Below are 20831 nucleotides of genomic sequence, written 5' to 3'. Positions count from 1 at the left end.
TTAGAAAGAATCCCCTCCAGGCCCTATTAGAGACTACAATGGAGTCTAACAGGCTTGAAAGGGGGTCTTTCTAACAGAGGCCATCTCAGTGTCCCTGCTGGAAACAGTCGCCTCCAGGCCCCAGTAGAGACTACAATTGAGGGCTAATGGGCCATGGAGGGGGGGGAGCATTCTAGCAGAGGCTATCTCAGTGTCCTTTAGAGAGTGTGTTAGAAAGAATTTCCTCCAGGTCCCATTAGAGACTACAATGGAGTCTTATGGGGCCTGGAGGGGGGTCTCTCCAACACTCTGGTTCCTATTCACAATATAGCAACACAACATAGCTGATACCTAGGCCAAGTTGGCTCCTCTTACCTTAATTACTGTTGCTGGCTGGCAGTCTGTGGGCTTGCTGGAAGGCTGTGGGCTTACTGGCTGCGGCTGGCAGGCTGTGGGCTTGCTGGCAGGCTGTGGGCTTGCTGGCTACTGCCGGCAGGCTGTGGGCTTGCTGGCTGCGGCTGGCAGGCTGTGGGCTTGCTGGAAGGCTGTGGGCTTACTGGCTGCGGCTGGCAGGCTGTGGGCTTGCTGGCAGGCTGTGGGCTTACTGGCTACTGCCGGCAGGCTGTGGGCTTGCTGGCTGCGGCTGGCAGGCTGTGGGCTTGCTGGCAGGCTGTGGGCTTGCTGGCTGCGGCTGGCAGGCTGTGGCTTGCTGGCTGGCAGGCTGTGGCTTGCTGGCTGCGGTTGGCAGGCTGTGGGGTTGCTGGCTTTAAGCCTAACTGGTGGCCTGTAGGCTGGCTGGCTGTCTACTGGCCAGCCTGTGGGTTGGCTGGCTTGCTGGCTACTGGGGCACTCGTAGATTATTTAAAGAAATAATCCATGCACAATAACCACTACTACTCTGTGTAGTCGTTATGGTGCCAGGAGGGCCGGGCCCCCCTCCCAGAGTAAGTAGTCAAACCGTTTAAGAGCAGTTTGACAACTTACCTGGGGTCTGCTGGGATATGAGGCTGTAGTAGGGTATAGGAGCAGTGGTGCAATGTGTAAGGGGTGCAGTCTGTGTGAAAGGTTCAGTGTGTGTGAGGGGGTGTAGTGTGTGAATGTGTAGGGTGTGTGGGGCAATGTGTGTACGAGAGGGCTGTGTATGTGTGTGGCAATGTTAGTATGGGGGGCTGTGTGTGTATGGGTGGGCAGTGTATGTGTGTGTGTGTGAGGCAATGTGTGTAAATGTGTATGGTGTGTGTGGGGGCAGTGTGTGTGTATGGGGGGCAGTGTGTGAATGTGTATGGTGTGGGGGCAGTGTTTTTATGGGGCTAAAGTTCACTCTCACCACTGCGACCACCAGGAATACCTGATGGTCACAGTGTTGAGAGTGAACTCTAGCCCGTAGCTCCAGGGCTAGAGTTTACTCTTGCAAGAGCCGTAACGTTGCCGTGGTAACCGCGGCAACGATCTGTGCTCGCGCAAGAAGGACCCAGAGGAGCTGCAGGCTGAGTTCCCGGGTCCTCTCTTCCTCCCTCCCCTGCCGGCTGCCCGCAATTGCCCTCCTCTTACTCCCCCCTCCCCCTCTTCTTACCCCCCTCCCCCTCTTCTTACCCCCATTCTTACTCTCCCCTCTTCTTACTCTCCCCTCTTCTTACTCCCCCCTCTCCTTACTCCCCCTTCTTACTCTCCCCATCTTCTTACTCCCCCTCCCCCTCTTCTTACTCCCACCTCTTCTTACTCCTCCCTCTTCTTACTCCCCCCTCTTCTTACCCCCTCCCCCCTCTTCTTACCCCGCTCCCCCTCTTCTTACTCCCCCTTCCTCTTTTTACTCCCCCCTCCCCTCTTCTTACCCCCTTTACTCCCCCCTCTCTTCTTAATCTCCCCTCTTCTTACTCCCTCCCCCCTCTTCTTACTCTCCCCTCCCCCTCTTCTTACTCCCCCCTTCCTCTTTTACTCCCCCTCCCCCTCTTCTTACTCCCCCCTCCCTTCTTACCCCCTCTTCCTCTTTTACTCCCCCTCCCCCTCTTCTTACTCCCCCCTCACTTCTTACCCCCTCTCTCTCTTCTTACCCCCCTCCCTCTTCTTACCCCCCTCCCTCTTCTTACCCCCCTCTCTTCTTACCCCCTCCCTCTCTCTTCTTACCCCCTCCCTCTCTCTTTTTACCCCCTCCCTCTCTCTTTTTACCCCCTCCCTCTCTCTTTTTACCCCCTCCCTCTCTCTTTTTACCCCCCCTCCCTCTCTCTTTTTACCCCCTCCCTCTCTCTTTTTACCCCCCCTCCCTCTCTCTTTTAACCCCCCTCTCTCTTTTAACCCCCCTCTCTCTTTTAACCTCCCCTCTCTCTTTTAACCTCCCCTCCCTCTCTCTTTTAACCCCTCCTCTCTCTTTTAACCCCCCCTCCCTCTCTCTTTTAAACCTCCCTCTCTCTTTTTACCCCCCTCCCTCTCTCTTTTTACCCCCCCTCCCTCTCTCTTTTAACCCCCCCTCCCTCTCTCTTTTAACCCCCCCTCCCTCTCTCTTTTAACCCCCCCTCCCTCTCTCTTTTAACCCCCCCTCCCTCTCTCTTTTAACCCCCTCCCTCTCTCTTTTAACCCCTCCTCCCTCTCTCTTTTAAACCCCCCTCCCTCTCTTTTAAACCCCCCTCCCTCTCTCTTTTAAACCCCCCCCCCTCTCTCTTTTAAACCCCCCTCCCTCTCTCTTTTAAACCCCCCTCCCTCTCTCTTTTAACCCCCCCTCTCTCTTTTAACCCCCCCCCTCCCTCTCTCTTTTAACCCCCCCTCCCTCTCTCTTTTAACTCCCCCCCCCCCTCTCTCTTTTTACTCCCCCCCCCCCCTCTCTCCCTCCCTCCCTCTTTTTACCCCCTCCCCGTAGCGTGGCCGAGAGGCTCTGCGTCCGCGGTGCCGACCGGATTGATAGGAAGGTGCACACACACTGAGTGTGCACCTTCCTGTCAGTCCGGCCGGGTACAGGAAACAGAAACTCCTGTTCCGCGCGGAACAGGAGTTTCTGTTTCCTGTACCCGGCCGGACTGACAGGAAGGTGCACACTCAGTGTGTGTGCACCTTCCTATAACTCCGGCCGGCACCGCGGATGCAGAGCAGCTCGGCCACGCTACGGGGAGGGGAGGTGAGAAGCTGCAGCCGCCTGAGCGCTCTTAAGAGAGCGCTCAGGCGGCTGCAGCATTTAAAGGGGCGGCCGGGCCCCCTGATGGCGGGCCCCCCTCCCGGCCGGGCCCTCGGACCATGTCCGAAGTGCCCGACCGGTCAGTCCGCCCCTGGTCCTGATTCACATTTGTAGTTTCAGGACGAGTGTCATTTATTACCTTGGCAATTGGGGTAGTGGAGCATCCGACAAAATAATTATGATAATACTTGACCCAGTTTCCACCAGCCTGTGTCCATAAATATTTTTGAGCAGAATATAAAATTGCATTGTGTGCACTTTGCAGTGTCTTGATGTAAGCAGTGATTATAGTGCTTTGCATAAATAAATTAAAACAGGAGACCGCAAACTTAGTAAATTTAAATTCCTTATAGTAAAAATAAATAAAAATGGGGGCGGAGTCTGGACGTCGAACGGAGCAGACGTGTCTGCCACGAGCTCCGGCTGCGCGGGCAAAATGCGGGGGCAATATGGCCCCAAGTTTGACACGGGTGCATCACCCACGTCGGGGGTGCCCCGCTGACTCGACGGACACAACCCCGGGGCCAGTTGGGGCCGAGAGCGCAAAACTCCAGGCACGGCCTACAGGGGCAGGGGAGAGGCGGCCGCTCTCCTTGGCACCGAGGCCCTCCAGAGACCCATCTTCATTCTACCCCCCCTCTAGACCAGTGGGGGATATCCCGGTCCCCGTTGGACGCACCGGCAGGGGCGAAAGGCGGACACACGATGGCCAGGAGCAACGGACCTAAACAGCACTACCAAGATGGCCACCCGTAAAGGAACTCGAGAGCAGAGCGCCCAGACAAAGCTGTCCCCATCAACACGGGAGACTTTTGACTGGCTATGCAAATCTTTCTTGGGAATACTGCACAGTAGAGGAGCTACTTTCCGCTGTGCAGAAACCCTGGTGGCCTCGTGGATCCGACCGGCGAAAAGACGCAGCCACTACGGGCACACACCAAGAGAATCAAAAGCGGCAGCCTGGCGGCGCAGATACCTGCAGTCCACAAAGCGGGAAAAAGCACCAAGAAAATGCAGTGTTTACATTGCCCCCTAGGCACGCCTCTAGTGGCCACTCATCAGCCACTGTTGGTGCTTCCTGGGGCAGTGCTGCACAATAGGCAGCACTTCCGTTCAGCGTCTCCCATTGAATTTTCCTCATAGAGATGCATTGATTCAATGCAGCTTTATGAGGAGGTGCTGATTGGCCATAACGGTGTTTGGCCCAGCCCCCATTCCGCCTTCTTGTCGATTTCAGCCAATCCAATGCTTTCCCTATGGGATGTCAACAATTCTGATGGTGCCCGCAAGGAGGCGGATCAGTGCGGCACTGGAATTAAGGTATGTTTTAACCCCTGCTAAGTGGGGTAAGGTGGGGGCAAGCCACCTAAATGGTGGTTTAAAACCTATAGGGTCAGGAACACATGTTTGTGTTTCTGACCGTATAGTGTTCCTTTAGATTGGAACCATCACTTTTTTTAAAAAAATCCCTGTAAATGATCTGGTGGCCACAGGATGCAAGGGAAGGTAACTGTACTTATCTGAAGCTGTCCCTGCCGCCATCTTCTCTCTTTAACCCCTTAAGGACCAAACTTCTGGAATAAAAGGGAATCATGACGTGTCACACACGTCATGTGTCCTTAAGGGGTTAAACTCAACGTAGTTAGTATCAGTATTTCAAGATGAAAGACTGACAAGTGACAGACCTGATTTAAATGGTTTAACACAGAACCAGGAGACATGTTGGCACCGTTAACATTACAACAAGCGGTAAAGGTTTTTGTGCTTAATGTAATTTTTTTGGTTTATTTTAGATAAAACATTTTTAGCTTCTCTTTGTATTATTTTGAAATGTATACATACACTGAAATGTTAAATATACTTATATATTTTGGCTTACCTGTGCTCTAAAGATGCAGCCATTATGAAGATCCCTTTGGTCGGAAGCACAGCTAGCCTGACAAAAAAACATGAAAGTAATCAAGAGCGACTGCGTGTTCACAAATCTTGATGACATCATGAGCAAGCGTAGGGAATCTCAATTCATTCTCAGACTGTTTCAGACCTTCAAATAATGCATGGTTTGAGCCAGGCTCGGACTGGTCATTGGGCAAATGCCCGGTGGGCTGCATGGGCCGAAGCTGCTCAGAGACTATTAGCAATATATTCTTAGTTAATGGAACATAGCTGTGAAGACACACAAATCTGAATATATAATAAAAGGTGACCCTTTTCACACTACTTTTGAAACACTTTAACACTATAGTGTTAGGAATACAAGCATTCCAAATACTACAGTGTCCCTCTACCCATGATGGACCCATGAAGGTTCATTCAGAAATGCTATGTTGCAACCCCAGGAAATAATGGATGCTCATAAAATTAGTGCTTTGTTAATCCAATAAATAGTTTGCTTTTTTTTAACCCCTTAAGGACCAAACTTCTGGAATAAAAGGGAATCATGACATGTCACACATGTCATGGGTCCTTAAGGGGTTAAGTTCTGTACCTCAGGATCACTATCTGACATCTTAAATTAGGACAACTAGGTCACAGTTGACAATTCTTCTCCTATAACACAAACAAACCTCTGTTGGCTTCAAAGATAGAAAAACCTGTTGTAAAACTCACACTGCTGGTTATAGCAAATGATCTGCAGCATTACAAAGAATTACCGTATATAAGCAATTTCTGAGCAAATGGGTATCTGTTTTCTATTATAATTAACCTCTCGCCCTGCAAAGCTTCTCTGGAAATTACAGCAAATAAGAAAATTCAAATCACCTATAACTTGTGTTGTTTTTTTTTTTTTTTTTTTTATGAAACGCTCATTTTTCTTTGACATTTTATATTAAAGATTTAACCGTTGTTAACACCACAATCCAGTTCAGTGTAGGAACAGCCAAAGCACACTTTGCAAAGTAGGTATTTTCGCTATATATATGTGCACAGAGGGCCCCCTGCTACCTGTACAATGAAGAGGGGGCCCAGCAGCACACTCTGTCTAACTTTCCTGCACCCTGCGGCCGCCAGAGCGTTGCCACGGGTTACTATGGCAACGCTCCGCACAGCACGCAGGCCTGTTTCGTGAGAGTTAGTCAGAGAGGAGCTGGAAAGGAAGACAATGTGTGCTGCTGGGCCCCCTATTTAATGTACCGCGGCTGGCTTCCTCCACCATGCCACTGGATCACAGTAAGAACCAGGGAGGGGGGAATAAAATTGAAATATACACAAATAAATAAAAGAATAATACTCCCCTCCCCCCTATTTTACACACACACTGAATCCTTACAAGCACACTCTGCACTACACACACTCACTACATTCACTAAACACACTCTGCACTACATTCACTAAACACACTCTGCACTACACATACACTACATTCACTAAACACACTCTGCACTACACATACACTACATTCACTAAACACACTCTGCACTCACTACAAACACTACATTTACTAAACACACTCTGCACTACACATACACTACATTCACTAAACACACTCTGCACTCACTACAAACACTACATTTACTAAACACACTCTGCACTACACACACACTACATTCACTAAACACACTCTGCACTACACACACTACATTTACTAAACACACTCTGCACTACACACACACTACATTTACTAAACACACTCTGCACTACACACACACTACATTCACTAAACACACTCTGCACTACATTCACTAAACACACTCTGCACTACATTCACTAAACACACTCTGCACTACACATACACTACATTCACTATACACTTTCTGCACTCACTACAAACACTACATTCACTAAACACACTGCACTACACACACTACATTCACTAAATACACTTTGCACTACACACACACTACATTCACTAAACACACTTTGCACTACACACACACTATACACGCATTTAACTCACTACACACTAAATTTACTAAACACGCACGGCACTACACACACACACACTACATTCACTAAACACACTTTGCACTCACTACAAACACACTACATTCACTATACACATTACATTCCCTATACACACTACATTCACTATACACACTACATCCACTACAAAAACACACACTCTGCATTCACTATACACACACCTACATTCACTACACACTCTGCATCTAATGCATGCATACAAACATAATACATTACACAAAACGTACAATCTGCATCCACTATACACACTGCATCCATGACACACATACTGCATCCACTATACACACTGCATCCATGACACACATACCGCATCCACTATACACATTCTACATCCACTATACACACTGCATCCATGACACACATACCGCATCCACTATACACATTGCATCCATGACACACATTCTACATCCACTATACACACACACACACACACACACACACACACTTCATCCTTGTGGGCGGACTCGGGGCTGGCCCCGGGGGCCCAGATCTTGAGCTGTGTCAGGGGCCCTAAAATTTCTGATGGCAGCCCTGTGTGTGTGTGTGTGTGTGTGTGTGTGTGTGTGTGTGTATATATGTATATGTATATGTATATATATATATATATATATATATATATATATATATTCTTCTCCTGTGTAAGTTTTGGTTTAGCATGACAATGTGAAAAATGTTGGCAGAAGGGGTAAGGTAAAGCCACTAACCAAATTTATTGTTTTATATTTCTTTTACTGGAATGAGTTTACATAGTGGGTTCCTTCATGTCTACATTTCTGTTTTTCAAGTAATATTTACAACCCAACTTCATTATGTCTGTATATGTGTTCGGCCAGGGTTCGGAGGCTGCCTGGATATTCTAGTCGATGGAGTCGCATTGTTGAAGGAAGCTGCAATTGAACCCAGTAACAATCCAGTTCACCACAACTTCATTGAGACAGAGCATCAACTGGCAGAGAGCTTTGCTTACTTTTTTCCACCGGGTGCAGCTTCAGAGTAAGTGATCAACTGAATTATTTCTAAAAGTAAAGTGGATCATGCAGTCCACTGGAGAACTTTGTTTGAGAAAATCCAGGTATTGCAGTTAGTAGTAGTACATTGCAAATAAAATATATATATATTTACGTGTTGCTTATTATTATAACTGGGAAACTGGCCTATTGTGCTCTTTTGACTGGTGTTAATCTTGTTTGGTTTTTAAAGTAGAAAGCTGTGTTTAACTAGGCAATGACACAAACAGGAGCATTTCCATACATTTTATAATGTGACATCCTCTTGTCTGGCAATATCTCTAAAAGGGCATAAAGGTTTTTTTCATTGGTAAAAGGAGCTTAAAAGGCACGTCTTCCTCTACAATAGGGTAGTTTTGTTCTGTTTTTGTCTGGGGGTGGTTGGCATTAGTTTAATCCTGCGTTTACAAGAACCGAGGAGAGACTGAGATGTCAAAAGAAGAGACTCCATGTGAAACTTCCATGATCTCGGCTGGTGGTGGTATTTTGTGAATAATTATAGAATTGTGTGTGTTTCCTGTGCTTTACCTGTTGTTTTAATTAGTATGTTTAGTTGTTTTATTTAGATTTTTGTTGTAAATACTAAATATTTTCTTCTCTTCCAGGAGGTATGTGTCTAATGCGACCCTGTTTAAGAGGCTGGTGGATTCTTCCAAGAGGCTCTCCGAAATGCGTTGGGCTCTTGGAGGAAATGCACCTGTCATGGCTAACCGTGTAGCTGCGGAAGGATGTGATGTTTTATTGGGTGGACGGCTCAGTCCAGAGGAAATTAGTGTGCTATCTGAACGTATTACAGGTGAGCAGTTGCAAGTTTACATGGGTAACCTTCAAAGTGCCTTAAATGCTTTGGAAAAGAAGATTGGACATGAGAAATGCACAAGTGTAGTAAACAAATGTTATATACATAGCAAACATTTATAAAGGACAAGAGATCTAACAAACCAGAGATATAGCATAACAGATCTGTTTTTTGGTGGAAAATGTCCTCTAAAGTTTGCTCTTTCTCAAATCATTTGATTTCCTTGCCTAGAAGGAGAAACCAGTTTGTCATTTTTGTCTTTGTGTTTCACCCCCGCTATTCAGATAGTGCATATTGCTGTTGCTACCAACAGAGGGCGCTATATCCACTTTATTGGTAATAAGCCTCAGCAGGACAGGAGAGCTCACAAAACAATTAACAGGATACACACACATTATAAATGGGCACAGGGTGACTTGGACATAGAAGCCATTTAGGAACCATTGTAAAGTGTCCTTCTGCTCCCAGTGATGGTGACTACCGTCACATCCTTGTTTTGCTAAATATAGCAGTCATTACTCCATAATATGCAAGGCAGCAAATGATCTCGTGATTTTGTCTTTTTTTTTTCTCTCTGTTGACTATGAAACCTTTACTATTTAAATTTATTTTGAATGGAGAATATTTATCCTATTTAAAAATAAATAAAGAATTGACTTAAATTTTGGAGAGCTCTGTTGGTGTTTTGTTATTTTTGGTCATGTTTAAAGTTGCTTGCTTGTGTCTCGAGGCTCGCAGCACATGACTGTATTTTGTTTAAACTTTTTTGCTACAGGAGATTTGTTATCTCAAATACTGGATATGATCTTCTTCCAGTCTGGTGGCTGCGAGAAACTGTTCCTTTTCAGTATATATTTTTTCCAGTAAATTTCGCTGCATGAGTCAAATTGCCTGTCCCCTTGGAAAGCAATAAAAAATGAAGAGCAAAAAATAATTAAAAGTAGTAAAATGTACAAGTAGTTTCTTAAATCAAGGACAGAGGAGGTGACTCCTACACCAGTGTAAACCAAGCATGTCAAACTTGTGGCCCACAATGGATATATTTGCGGCCCATCTGCCCTGGGGCCACTTTGTGTTGTGGGTGCAACCAGCGCAAGCCAGGAAATATATTTCCTGTCTGATTCTTGTCTTCCCTCCCACGCCGTTCCCTCCTGTTCACCATGCCAAAGTTGCATCTGGCCTGCTTTGGGGGAGGGAGGGCGGGCAGTGTATACATTTTGGCAGGGATTGGGTCAGTATATTAGTGGTGGGAGGGGGAGGCAGTGAGTTAAATGGGGGGAGGGCCGTGTATTAATTTGGGGGAGGAAGGCGGGCTGTGTATTCAAGTGGTTGCAGGGGGGCAGTGTTTTAAACTGGGGAGGAATAGCAGTGTATTAGATTGGGTTGAGTGGGCAGTGTATTAGAGTGGAAGGAGGGGGGGGCTGTGTGTTAAATTGGTGGGAGGGCAGTGTATGTATTTGGGGAATAGAGGGGAGCTGTGTATTTAAAGTGGAGGGAAGGGGGGCAATGTTTTGGATTTGTGGGCAATGTAATAGAATGGGGTGGGGGGCAGTGTATTAGATTGGGTCTGCATGGAGATGCTGACTGGCCGTGCAGCTTTTTGCCACACTTTTCTTATTCTGTACTTTTCAAAATAAACCTACGTTTCTATGAAAACTGAAATTAGTTTTTTTGCGGCCCACTGAACTTAAACCTTGTTTATTTGGCCCATGTTAGCCTTTGAGTTTGACATGTTTCGTGTAAACATTGGAAATATCTATAGAGTCATTGTACAGAATCTTATAGGGGTATTCTAAGGACCATAACTAACCTGGATGAAGTATATTTTGCTAATGCAGAAATTTAAATTTCGCTTAGCAATAAGACAAGAGAAGATGGCGGTTTATAGACACCTAAGTGACCCCTATTTTTTAGTTAAATGGATTAAAACATAAATGGGAGGCAGTGCTCATAGACTACTAATGCCATAACCATTAGAGCAGGTGTGGTAGATATTGTGCTTGCATAACTCAGAATATTGGGAGGCATGAAACTAGGAGAGGGGGTGGGTGTGCCTCAAGAGAAACTCCACTGGCATCACTTGCAATGCTCATAATGGGTAGTCCAATCCAGAAAGGGGGCAATGCTGCCCAAAGACTGGAGGTGTCAGCCTAACATGCATGCATGCTAGATTGACTGCTTCCCTGGCCAGCACAGAGCTCGGCTGAAGCACTCTGCATGGTCAGCGTGCCCTGAGGGCATGCATCACAACAGGAGTTGTAGTGTAGGACCCCAGGAAACTAACCCTGGATGATTGAACAGAAGCCCGTCGGATCTGGGACTGTTTGGAGATGTGAGCTTAGACTAATCTTTTTAACATTTATTGCTAAAATCACATTCCATAAAACTTTCAATTAAAATAAAAACAATCGCGTAGAAGTTAATTTGCTAAACACTGAATTGCAGTAACACATTAGCATACAGTGATTTTAGCGCAATACGTATGCTGAAATATTTAGAATGGATGCAATGAAAACCGACATAGCATTGGTTAATTATAAGATCAGCGGAAATGATAAAGGCTATTTTTTATTTATTTTTTGGACTTTGTATAGTTCACAAACATTTGTATATATATTTAATTTTTTTCATCAGTGAAAGGAGATGAACAAATGCCATTTATAATCAAACTACAGGAAACAGATATTTTATTTAATTGGACATCTCTTATTGAAAACCATTTATATATATTTTACTTCTCACTATTTTAAAAATGTGGGTTATGTCTAAAGTGTACTTGTCATAGTACTCACTACATTATAGAAAATAAACTCCCCAAAATTTAATCTATACATTATGCTGGAAAAAGTACTAGAAAATCTGTATATATTCCAAGAAAGTCCTATATGTATAGCCCTTCCTTTATATTTACATGCTGACTATTAAAGGGATATTATAAGTGGCAGGAATACAACTTTGTTTTATAGCTCTCTCTGTCTTCCCCCTCCCTTGCACCCCCTGTAGTGGACAATAAGGGTTAAAAACCCTTTACTTACTTTATCCCAGTGCCTATATCCCTCGGCGCTGAGTCACGGTCCGCCTCCTCTTCTGTCACACAACGAGCGGTCACTAATGGACATGCGTGACAAATGCCACACGCGCATTAGACCTCCACATAGGAAAACATTGAATTAATGGTTTCCTGAAGTAAAACATCTGACGCTGACTGTCCTCATGCAGACCAATCCAGGTCCATTTGGATGCAGAAATCGCCTCTTGTGGCTGTCTGGTAGACAGCCACTGAAGGCAGACTTAGTGCTGCAATGTAAACATTGCAGTTTCTCTGGATGTTTTACATTGCAGCACTAAGGGCAATAGGGACACTGCACCCAAACCACTTCAATGAGCGTATGTGGTTTGGGTGTCTGTAGTGTCCCTTTAAGCAGCTAAAGAGAGCAGAGTAATGTAGTATCAGAACAGATATCACGTAAAGGACAACGATCACCTCCAAAATATTTTTTTTATAGAATAGTAATTTCATCAAGTATTGAGGAGAAATAGATCTTTTTTTTTTTTTTTTTATGAAGTATATGTAAAAAATGAAACTCATCCCTACCTTTTAATATATGACAGGATCATTCAGCCATATACACGCACTTTGGGTCAGACGGTGTTTTAAAAATGACAGTCTCTATGGTCTTCCTTGCTTCTGTGTTGGGGGTGAAGCTGGGAAAACCATAGAGACTATATGGAGGTTATCAAACACTGGCTGACCCAAGGTGAGTGTATATTGCTGAAGGATCCTGTCATTTACTAAAGGTAGGGATGAGTTTTTCTATTTTATTTATTTATGTATTTTTTTTTTTTACATATACTTCATTAAAAAAAGGAAAGGATAGGGAGAATACACGCTGTTAAAATGAATATCTTGCCAAGAATTCTGTTCCTGTTTCAGGCGCTGCCCATCCGCGTCTCCAGATCCTCCCTACAGCCCCTACAAAGGGCGATAGAAACCTTTGTTTGGCAAAACAAAAGACATAGAGTCTCTAGATTTATCCTGTACCGATCTAAGACGAGAGGGGGTCTGGGCCTACCGAACATCTACTACTATTATTTAGCTACTCAATTAGCACAAATAGCGATGTGGCACTCCCCCCCCCCGGCGAAAGAAAATGGGCAGACATAGAATCCTTAATGACGGGTGTTGATCTACCGCAGCTATTAATGTGGGTCCCCAGGGAACATAGGCCACCTATTAGGATCACATGCCCGACCATATCAAACTCTCTGAGGGTGTGGGACACCTTCAAATTAAAATTCCACTTAGCGTCCGACCCCTCGCCCCTTACTCCATTCTTACGCAATAAGGCCTTCATCCCCGGAATGACAGCTAGAGATTTCAGGAATCTAGAGAAGATAGGCCTACAACGCATTTGCCAATTATATGAGGGGACGGAAATTATCCCCTTTGACACATTGAGACTGCGAGGCCACCTTACCCCAGCCGATTTCTTTAGGTACCTCCAAATCAAAGATTTCGCAAAAACACCAACCATACACACAGCGGCCCGAAAAAAAAAGACCTTCTTTGAGCGCATTTGCCTCCAAGAAACTATACCCAAAGGCATGATTACGCTCCTGTATGCCCACCTCTGTTCCGAAGCCAGGGACTGGGGTAAATTAACCTACACAGATCAATGGGAACGTGACCTGGGCGAAACCCTGGAAGGTGTGGAATGGCAAGAGATATGGGAGGCTAACCATTCCTCATCAGTGTGTGTTACCCTCCAGGAACAATCTATAAAAACAATGTTGCGCTGGTACACCACACCAGTTAAGCTGAATCAAATGCAAAAAAACCCAACAGACACCTGCTGGAGGGGATGCGGCCAGAGGGGAACGTACATCCACATGTGGTGGGAATGCCCGCAAATAGGCACATTCTGGAAGCAGATTCAAGACCTAGTCTCCCAGGTCCTCTCTAGAGCTCCGGACCTGGATCCGTGGCTCTTCCTATTAAGCAGAACCATAGACGGCTGGCCTAGACACGAGCAAACATTAGTCCACAAAATCACTCTAGCAGCCAGGAGATCGGTGGCCTCCGGCTGGCTCAAACCAACCATACCTTCCAGGGCCGGGGTCATAAGGCGGATCAAGGAAGTCCACTTGATGGACAATTTAACGGCTAGATTACGAGGCACCTTAAAAACCTTTCAGAAGGTATGGGAACCGTGGGAAAACTCCAACCTGGCCAATCTCCCATAAACCACCTCAACATGGCCAACACAACCTAAGTCCCCTCCCCCATACCCCCCCCTCCTCCCACCCCCACCTCTCATTCTGTTCTCTTTTCTATCTCCTGTATACGGTTCGACACGAACCAAAAATTCGACTCACAAACGATGTGATATAAGACGATCTCTCAGGGTACTCAAGTCACTCACCACACGAATCCATTAAGAAACAACACCCGAACAGACCCCACCAAGGGTCACTGAGCAAATAGTGGGGAGCAGTCCTCAAGGCAAACAAACGAACAGGGGAACCACCGATAGCTAGGACCTCCTGATCAGTAGACCCTACAGGCACGGGTGACCAATAGTACTAGGTGGTTTGACACAAACGCGATTTCTATTTACCTATGTATACAATTTGTAATCTGTACCATAACGTATTTGTAACCTTGGTTGACCGTATTCACACCACCCATGTCGAATACAAATAAAGAATGACAAAAAAAAAAAAGAAAAAAGGAAAGGGTTATTAGATTAGGTGCACTATGGGCACCCAGACCAATTTTATCTTAATGAACAGCAATATTTACATTGCAGGATTTAAATGCCTCTGGTGGGTGTCTATTTGACGGTTTCATTTCTTTTTCTATGCTTCCAGTTGCTGGTGACCCCATAAATGATGCTGATATACACCTGATTATGGAGTACCCAACAGGAGCGAAGTGGGGAAATCACGTGTCACGCAGAGCTAACAGGTGCCTTATACGCTGTCTATCATCAATCTCAATATATCTGTTCATTAGTTAATAATAATAATAATAATAATTAGTTCTACAGGAGGACAAATATCTATTTATAAACTGAGTTTACTAGATATTCCTATAATAACAAAAAATAATCATTATGCATTTCTAACTTTTTTTTTAAAGTGTACATTTATAATAGCATTGCCTTGTCTTTAAGAAATTGCAGTGAAATTGCTCACTGTAAAAAAAAAAAAAGCCTTGACCCGCCCTGCGGAGCTCAGTACGCGGCGTGCCCTCCATGGGTGAAGATGGATTAATTTTTGTTTGCGCTCGTTTTTTGTTTTTTTTTTCGTTTTTTTTAAGTGCGACGGGTATGATGGATTTTTATTTGGCCTTTTGGGGGGCTGAAGAAAGAAGAATTTAGAAAAAAGAAGACGTCAAATGGTAAGTTTAATTTTTTTTTTTACAGGTTAGTTATTTTATTCCCCCCTCACTATTTTTAGGGTGAGGGGGGTAGGTAGGGGATAGAATGTTTTGGGTGGGGGGTGGGTGACATGGGGCTTGGGACCCCTAGTCACCTTGATGGGGGGGGGTGTTCATTTAGGGCCCCCACCCACCACGCAGGGGTGGGGGCCGGGGGGGAGGACAATAGGTCCCCCCCCCATATTGTTTTATTAGGGCCCCCACCCACCGCGCAGAGGTGGGGGCCGGGGGGAGGACAGTAGGTCCCCCCCCCATATTGTTTTATTAGGGCCACCACTCAGGGGTGGGGGCCGGGGGGAGGACAATAGGTCCCCCCCCTAATTGTTTTATTAGGGCCCCCACCCACCACTCAGGGGTGGGGGCCGGGGGGGAGGACAGTAGGTCCCCCCCCATATTGTTTTATTAGGGCCCCCACCCACCGCTCAGGGGTGGGGGCCGGGGGGGAGGACAGTAGGTCCCCCCCCTTATTGTTTTATTAGGGCCCCCACCCACCGCGCAGGGGTGGGGGCCAGGGGGAGGACACTAGGTCCCCCCCATCTTTAACCCCCGCGCGGGGTGAGGGGGGTGAGGAGTGTTTATTAGTTTTTTGTTTTTTTTTACAGTGAGCAGCCACAGGCTGCTCACTGCTTACTAGACATGCCCCTACTCGCGGTATAGCGAGTAGGGGCATATTATTTACTAATACTAAGTAATCTTTACTTAGTATTAGTAAATTTGGCTGAAAGACCAATTCAGGTCTTTCAGCCTTTTAGTAGATAGCTCCCTGATACCGTGGGAATTAGGGAGTTATCTACTAAGCGGCTGCAAGATGTAGCCGCGGCAATGAATAGGATCGGAGTTTCATTCATTAGAATGAAATTCCGATACGATCAAAGTACCGAATTGCATCATAACACCAATGGAGAAACTGTTCTCATTCTGTTAGGATGCAATTCGGCAGTTTTGCCGGCATTCTGTCTAAGTGACAGGACGTTCGGCAGTACTGACAGGAAGCATTGTGGGAACAGGGAGGAACGTTAGGGATCATGGGAAAATTGCTCTGACCAGCGGAAATGAAGCACACTTTGCTCCTCCGCTGGTCAGAGCTGGTCAAGCGGAGGAATCCTCCATAAGACAAAGAGTCCCTACTTTGTCTTATGATTTTAAAGAAAACTAAAGAAGACAGGAAGAAAAGAAGAACAGATCCTGAGAGAGGGGGAGAAGAGGAAGAGATTGAGGAAAGGTAAGTTCGGCATGACAGTGCCGCTTTAAGATCTTAGCTCCCAGAAAAGTGGGACAGAAACATTGTGTTACAGAGATGCACAATCCTTCCCAAAGAGAAACATTGTTTCCAAGTTTGTTGAAGCCTTGAACATACATTGAATACATGTATACAATTATTTCTTTGTGATGACTTGACTTTATTAATTACATTAAACATTATTGCTTTTTATACAGATACATAGTGCACAGTGATACCCATAACCCAATGATTGACTCCCTCGAAGAATTTAAGGCCCAGTTGGAGAGCTTTGAGCCAGACTTGCTTGTCGTTGGTGGACTGCAAATGATGGACAGCTTTCCTTTCAAGCCAGGTGAGGTTAAGAATTTTTATTTTTTTATTTAGTTGTGTTTTTAATTTTATTTTATTCAGTTGTTTAAAGGATCACTATAGGGTCAGTAACACAAACGTGTTCCTGACCCTATAGTGTTTGACCCAACCATTTAGGTGGCTTGCCCCCCCCTATAAAAGTTTAAAACTCACCTTATTTCCAGCGCCGCGTGGGAGGTCCACCTGCGTTGGATCCGCCCCCTTTGTGACATCATCACATTGGCTGTTTTTTATCCAATCCAATGCATTTCCACAGGGAAAGCATTGGATTGGCTAAAATCGGCACAGGGACGGGGCCAAATGACGTTTTGGCCAATCAGGACCTCCTTATAGAGATGCATTGAATCAATGCATCTCTAAGGAAAATTCAGCATCTCCATGCAGAGCGTGGGGACGCTGAATGGCAGGGCTGCTTACTGTGCAGCCCTGAGCCAGGAAGCCGTCCCAGTGGCCATCTAAGGAGTGCCCACTTGGAGGTGTCCCTAGGGGCAATGTAAACACTCTTTTCTCTGAAAAGGCAGTGTTTACATGTAAATGCCTGGAGGCAATGATTATACTCACCAGAACAACTACATTAAGTTGTAGTTGTTCTGGTGACTATAGTGTTCTCTTTAAATACCATGTGTTTTCAATAGTGAAGAACTTAACATAAACAAACACTTCATCTTGTAAAGGTACTAAAGGATACATCTACAGTGTTTGGGCAGCTAACTAAATTTTAACATCTAAAAAGAGTAGACTTAAAATAACTTTTTCACAAGCCTTTACATGTATAGCCCTGTCCTGTTCAAATACTTGTACTGTGTGACCAGGCAAGTATTTTTTTTTTGTTTGTTTCTAAACGCCATCCTCTTGTTATATTTGCATATCCATTGCATGTATGTACCATATTTAAATATATATATTTTTTATTTGTTGAGCAGGTCAGAGAGAGTCGAGACTGAAGGCTCTTCAAGAACTCCTACTATCTATGGACCAAAATGTAGGCTCCCACTTTGAGATGGCCTCGTTTGTTGAGCAGAGTCTAATGAAGGATCTGCTTGAATATGTCATCCCATATTCTGATTCCCTGGGCATGAATGAACAAGAGCTTCCTAACCTGCTTAGTCTTATCAAAGGTGGAAACATTACAGTCCTTTCAGATCCTTACCCTCGAGTGGCCTCCATTCTTGACCAAATGCGTGAGCTGTATCAACTTCTTAGATCCCAGAAACTAAAAGAGGGCCAGCGTCCCCTAACTCGATTGCATGTTCACACCTTGGCATTTCAAGCCATGATGGTAGCCAAGGGTTCCATGTGGAAAAACACAATGTCTGCCACTGCAAAAGCTTCTTTAACTGCCAACCGCCATGTATGCGGCTCGTCTCAGATTGACATCCGGAAAGCTAAACTTATCATGGATGATTCTTTCTCAGTCAGTCGTGAAGTGGGAAGCCAAAGGATACCTTTTAGTGAAAAACGGCCAGTGTCTTGCTGGGAAGAAGACCATTATGAAATATGCTTGGCACCTGTCTTGGTCTGTACGGAGGTCTTCCAGACTGCAGGTGGAGGAGATAATATCTCTGCTGCAGGGCTTGTTTTGCAGATTTAATGCATGCCCATTCCGTAATTAAACAATAACAAACATTCCATATGCTGAATACTTTTTTTTAATTTTTTTTTGTCTTTTTGTTTTTGAAATTTAGATGGTGCCAACTGTAGTAAATAAGGATAAAACTTGTACTGACATGATCTGAGCCAAGCTTTTTTTGCTTTTTGTTTTCTCTTTAAAAAAATCTCAGTCAATGTGAATAATATCTGCACAGGCAGAAACTTTTATTTTATGTAATGTAACTTTTAAATGTGCCATTTCCATATTCTAAAAATGTTCTAAAGCAAACATTCCAACCAATGGGGATGATATAGAAAATGGTGTGAGTATACATGTAAAATGATCACCACAGTAACAGTACCAGGACGATGGTGACACAAAATGGTTTTTCCTAAAATTAAACCAGATTGATCAAAGTTAGTATTGCTCCGGTATTTATCCATTTTTTCCCCATTAAATCACTTTTCTTAGCACTTCAATTTGCAACATTCAAAATGTTAAGGACCATATATGAATTCTCATTCAACCATCCTTTTATTTATTTTTTATTATTGTAGTAGATTTCTATTTGTTAAGCATGATCTGTTTTCTCAAGATATGATTTTAAACAAACAGCCTGTTCTTTTATTGTACAATTTGTAACATTCTTTGTGGGAGCTTGGACAACAAGAAGAAATGTGGAATTCTATGATGAGATAAGAAATAAATACACATGTTTTAAATGTGCAGATGCCTATTTATTTGTGGTTTGCTATACCGTATGTCATGTTTAAAAGGTAAATACGTTCACAATGGCTGCAAAAATTGAAGAATTGTACAGCACAGGTTATGTGCATAAATGTGAGCTGCTAAGTGAAGCAGTTTATAGAGCTTTCCCCTGGGCTTGGATTGGCTGTTGGCTGAGCAAGTTGCATTTGTGAACTGCTCCACAGTTGGTACACCTTTGAATCAATAGATTTCATTGGTCCTATAAGCAAAGAAATCTAATGTTCAGTCTCCATGTAATGTCCTACTCTGCATGCATTACATTGTAACAAAAAATTTAAAAAGAGAGCGTAAGAGTGTGTCAACCACTCACACTGAAGTGAGAGTGTTGGAACACCCAAAGGTCAGAGTGGTGGTTCCAGATCCACCAGTGGAGGGCTTGTACCCGGGTTAAAGTATTAAAGAGAAATAGTCTCAATAACAAGAAAGAGATTCTAAGCTGGTTTTAAATACAATTAATAGGACAATAATATATGTAGTGACAACACCAGAAAGCACTGTACGTTTTGGACCTAGAAATACATCAAATGATATAAGGAATTAAATAACAACAAAAAGTGGCTCAATATAAATAACACTAACTTTATTAGTAAATAAAAAGGAGAGAGGACACTTAAAATGGAATGTAATAAATAGGACTAAATACAATATATCAAACTATAGAAGCTAAATACCACTGACCAAAAACAAGGGGGTAAATTGCAGCTTTAACCCCTTAAGGACCAAACGTCTGGAATAAAAGGCAATCATGACATGTCACACGTCATGTGTCCTTAAGGGGTTAAAGAGAAGCAGTAATAAGTAAGTCCCCAGAGATTACAAAAGCAGCTCCACCTACTTACTCCTGAATAGAGAGCCTAAGGAGGTAACCCTATGGCTCCTGTATAAGACACCTTCCAGGGTGCACTGAGCTGTCCTTATTGCTATATAGTGGGAGAGAGAGACCCCCAATGAAGCAAGACAGCCAGTCACAAAAGAGAGTAAATATAGAGAGCAAATATCCCTGTAACTCCTAAGAAAAACACCTTCGAGGGTGTTCTGTCCCTATATGGGAGAACGGAGAAGAGATTTACAAAAGCAGCTCCACCTAATTACTCCTAAATAGAGAGCCTAAGGAGGTAACCCTATGACTCCTGTATAAGACACCTTCCAGGGTGTACTGAGCTGTCCTTATTGCTATATAGTGGGAGAAAAAAAACCCCAATAAAGCAAGACAGCCTGTAAATAAAGAGAGCTGATATCCCTGTAGCTCCTAAAGAAGACACCTTCGAGGGTGTTCTGTGCTGTCCCTACATGGGAGAACGGAGAAAAAAGCGGACGGTCTGCAGCTGAACTCCCTTCAAAGTAAATAAAACAGTGCTTTCGAAAAGTAAATCAAACAACTAGTGCTACCATTGGTGTAGAAAAGTGAAAGTGAACTTGAATGCATGCATTACATTGTAACAAAGGATGCCAACCTATGTTACTTACATTCCAACCTATGTCACCTAGATTCCAAGGGTTCAAAGCAACCGATGTATCAAAACTTTGTACCCTGGAACCTTACAGATGTAGGGACTTCAAACCTTGT

At 44.4% G+C, this 20831-nt stretch overlaps 1 protein-coding gene across 1 annotated transcript in view; it reads left to right on the top strand.

The window, feature by feature from the left end:
- Positions 1–19222, top strand: part of LOC134587323 (ADP-dependent glucokinase-like) — a 32077-nt gene extending 12855 nt beyond the window's left edge. The window contains exons 2-6 of the mRNA XM_063443618.1: positions 7900–8059; positions 8679–8869; positions 14744–14840; positions 16752–16888; positions 17829–19222. Of these exons, the coding sequence (XP_063299688.1) occupies positions 7900–8059; positions 8679–8869; positions 14744–14840; positions 16752–16888; positions 17829–18496 (1253 nt within the window). The 3' untranslated portion in view covers positions 18497–19222. The remainder of the gene's footprint in view (positions 1–7899; positions 8060–8678; positions 8870–14743; positions 14841–16751; positions 16889–17828) is intronic.
- Positions 19223–20831: the final 1609 nt, after the last annotated feature.

The sequence above is a fragment of the Pelobates fuscus genome, chromosome 2, assembly GCF_036172605.1.
Source record: "Pelobates fuscus isolate aPelFus1 chromosome 2, aPelFus1.pri, whole genome shotgun sequence".
Lineage (NCBI taxonomy): Eukaryota > Metazoa > Chordata > Amphibia > Anura > Pelobatidae > Pelobates > Pelobates fuscus.
The sequence above is the reverse complement of the archived record's forward strand: the minus strand, read 5'-3'. Positions and strand labels throughout refer to the sequence as shown.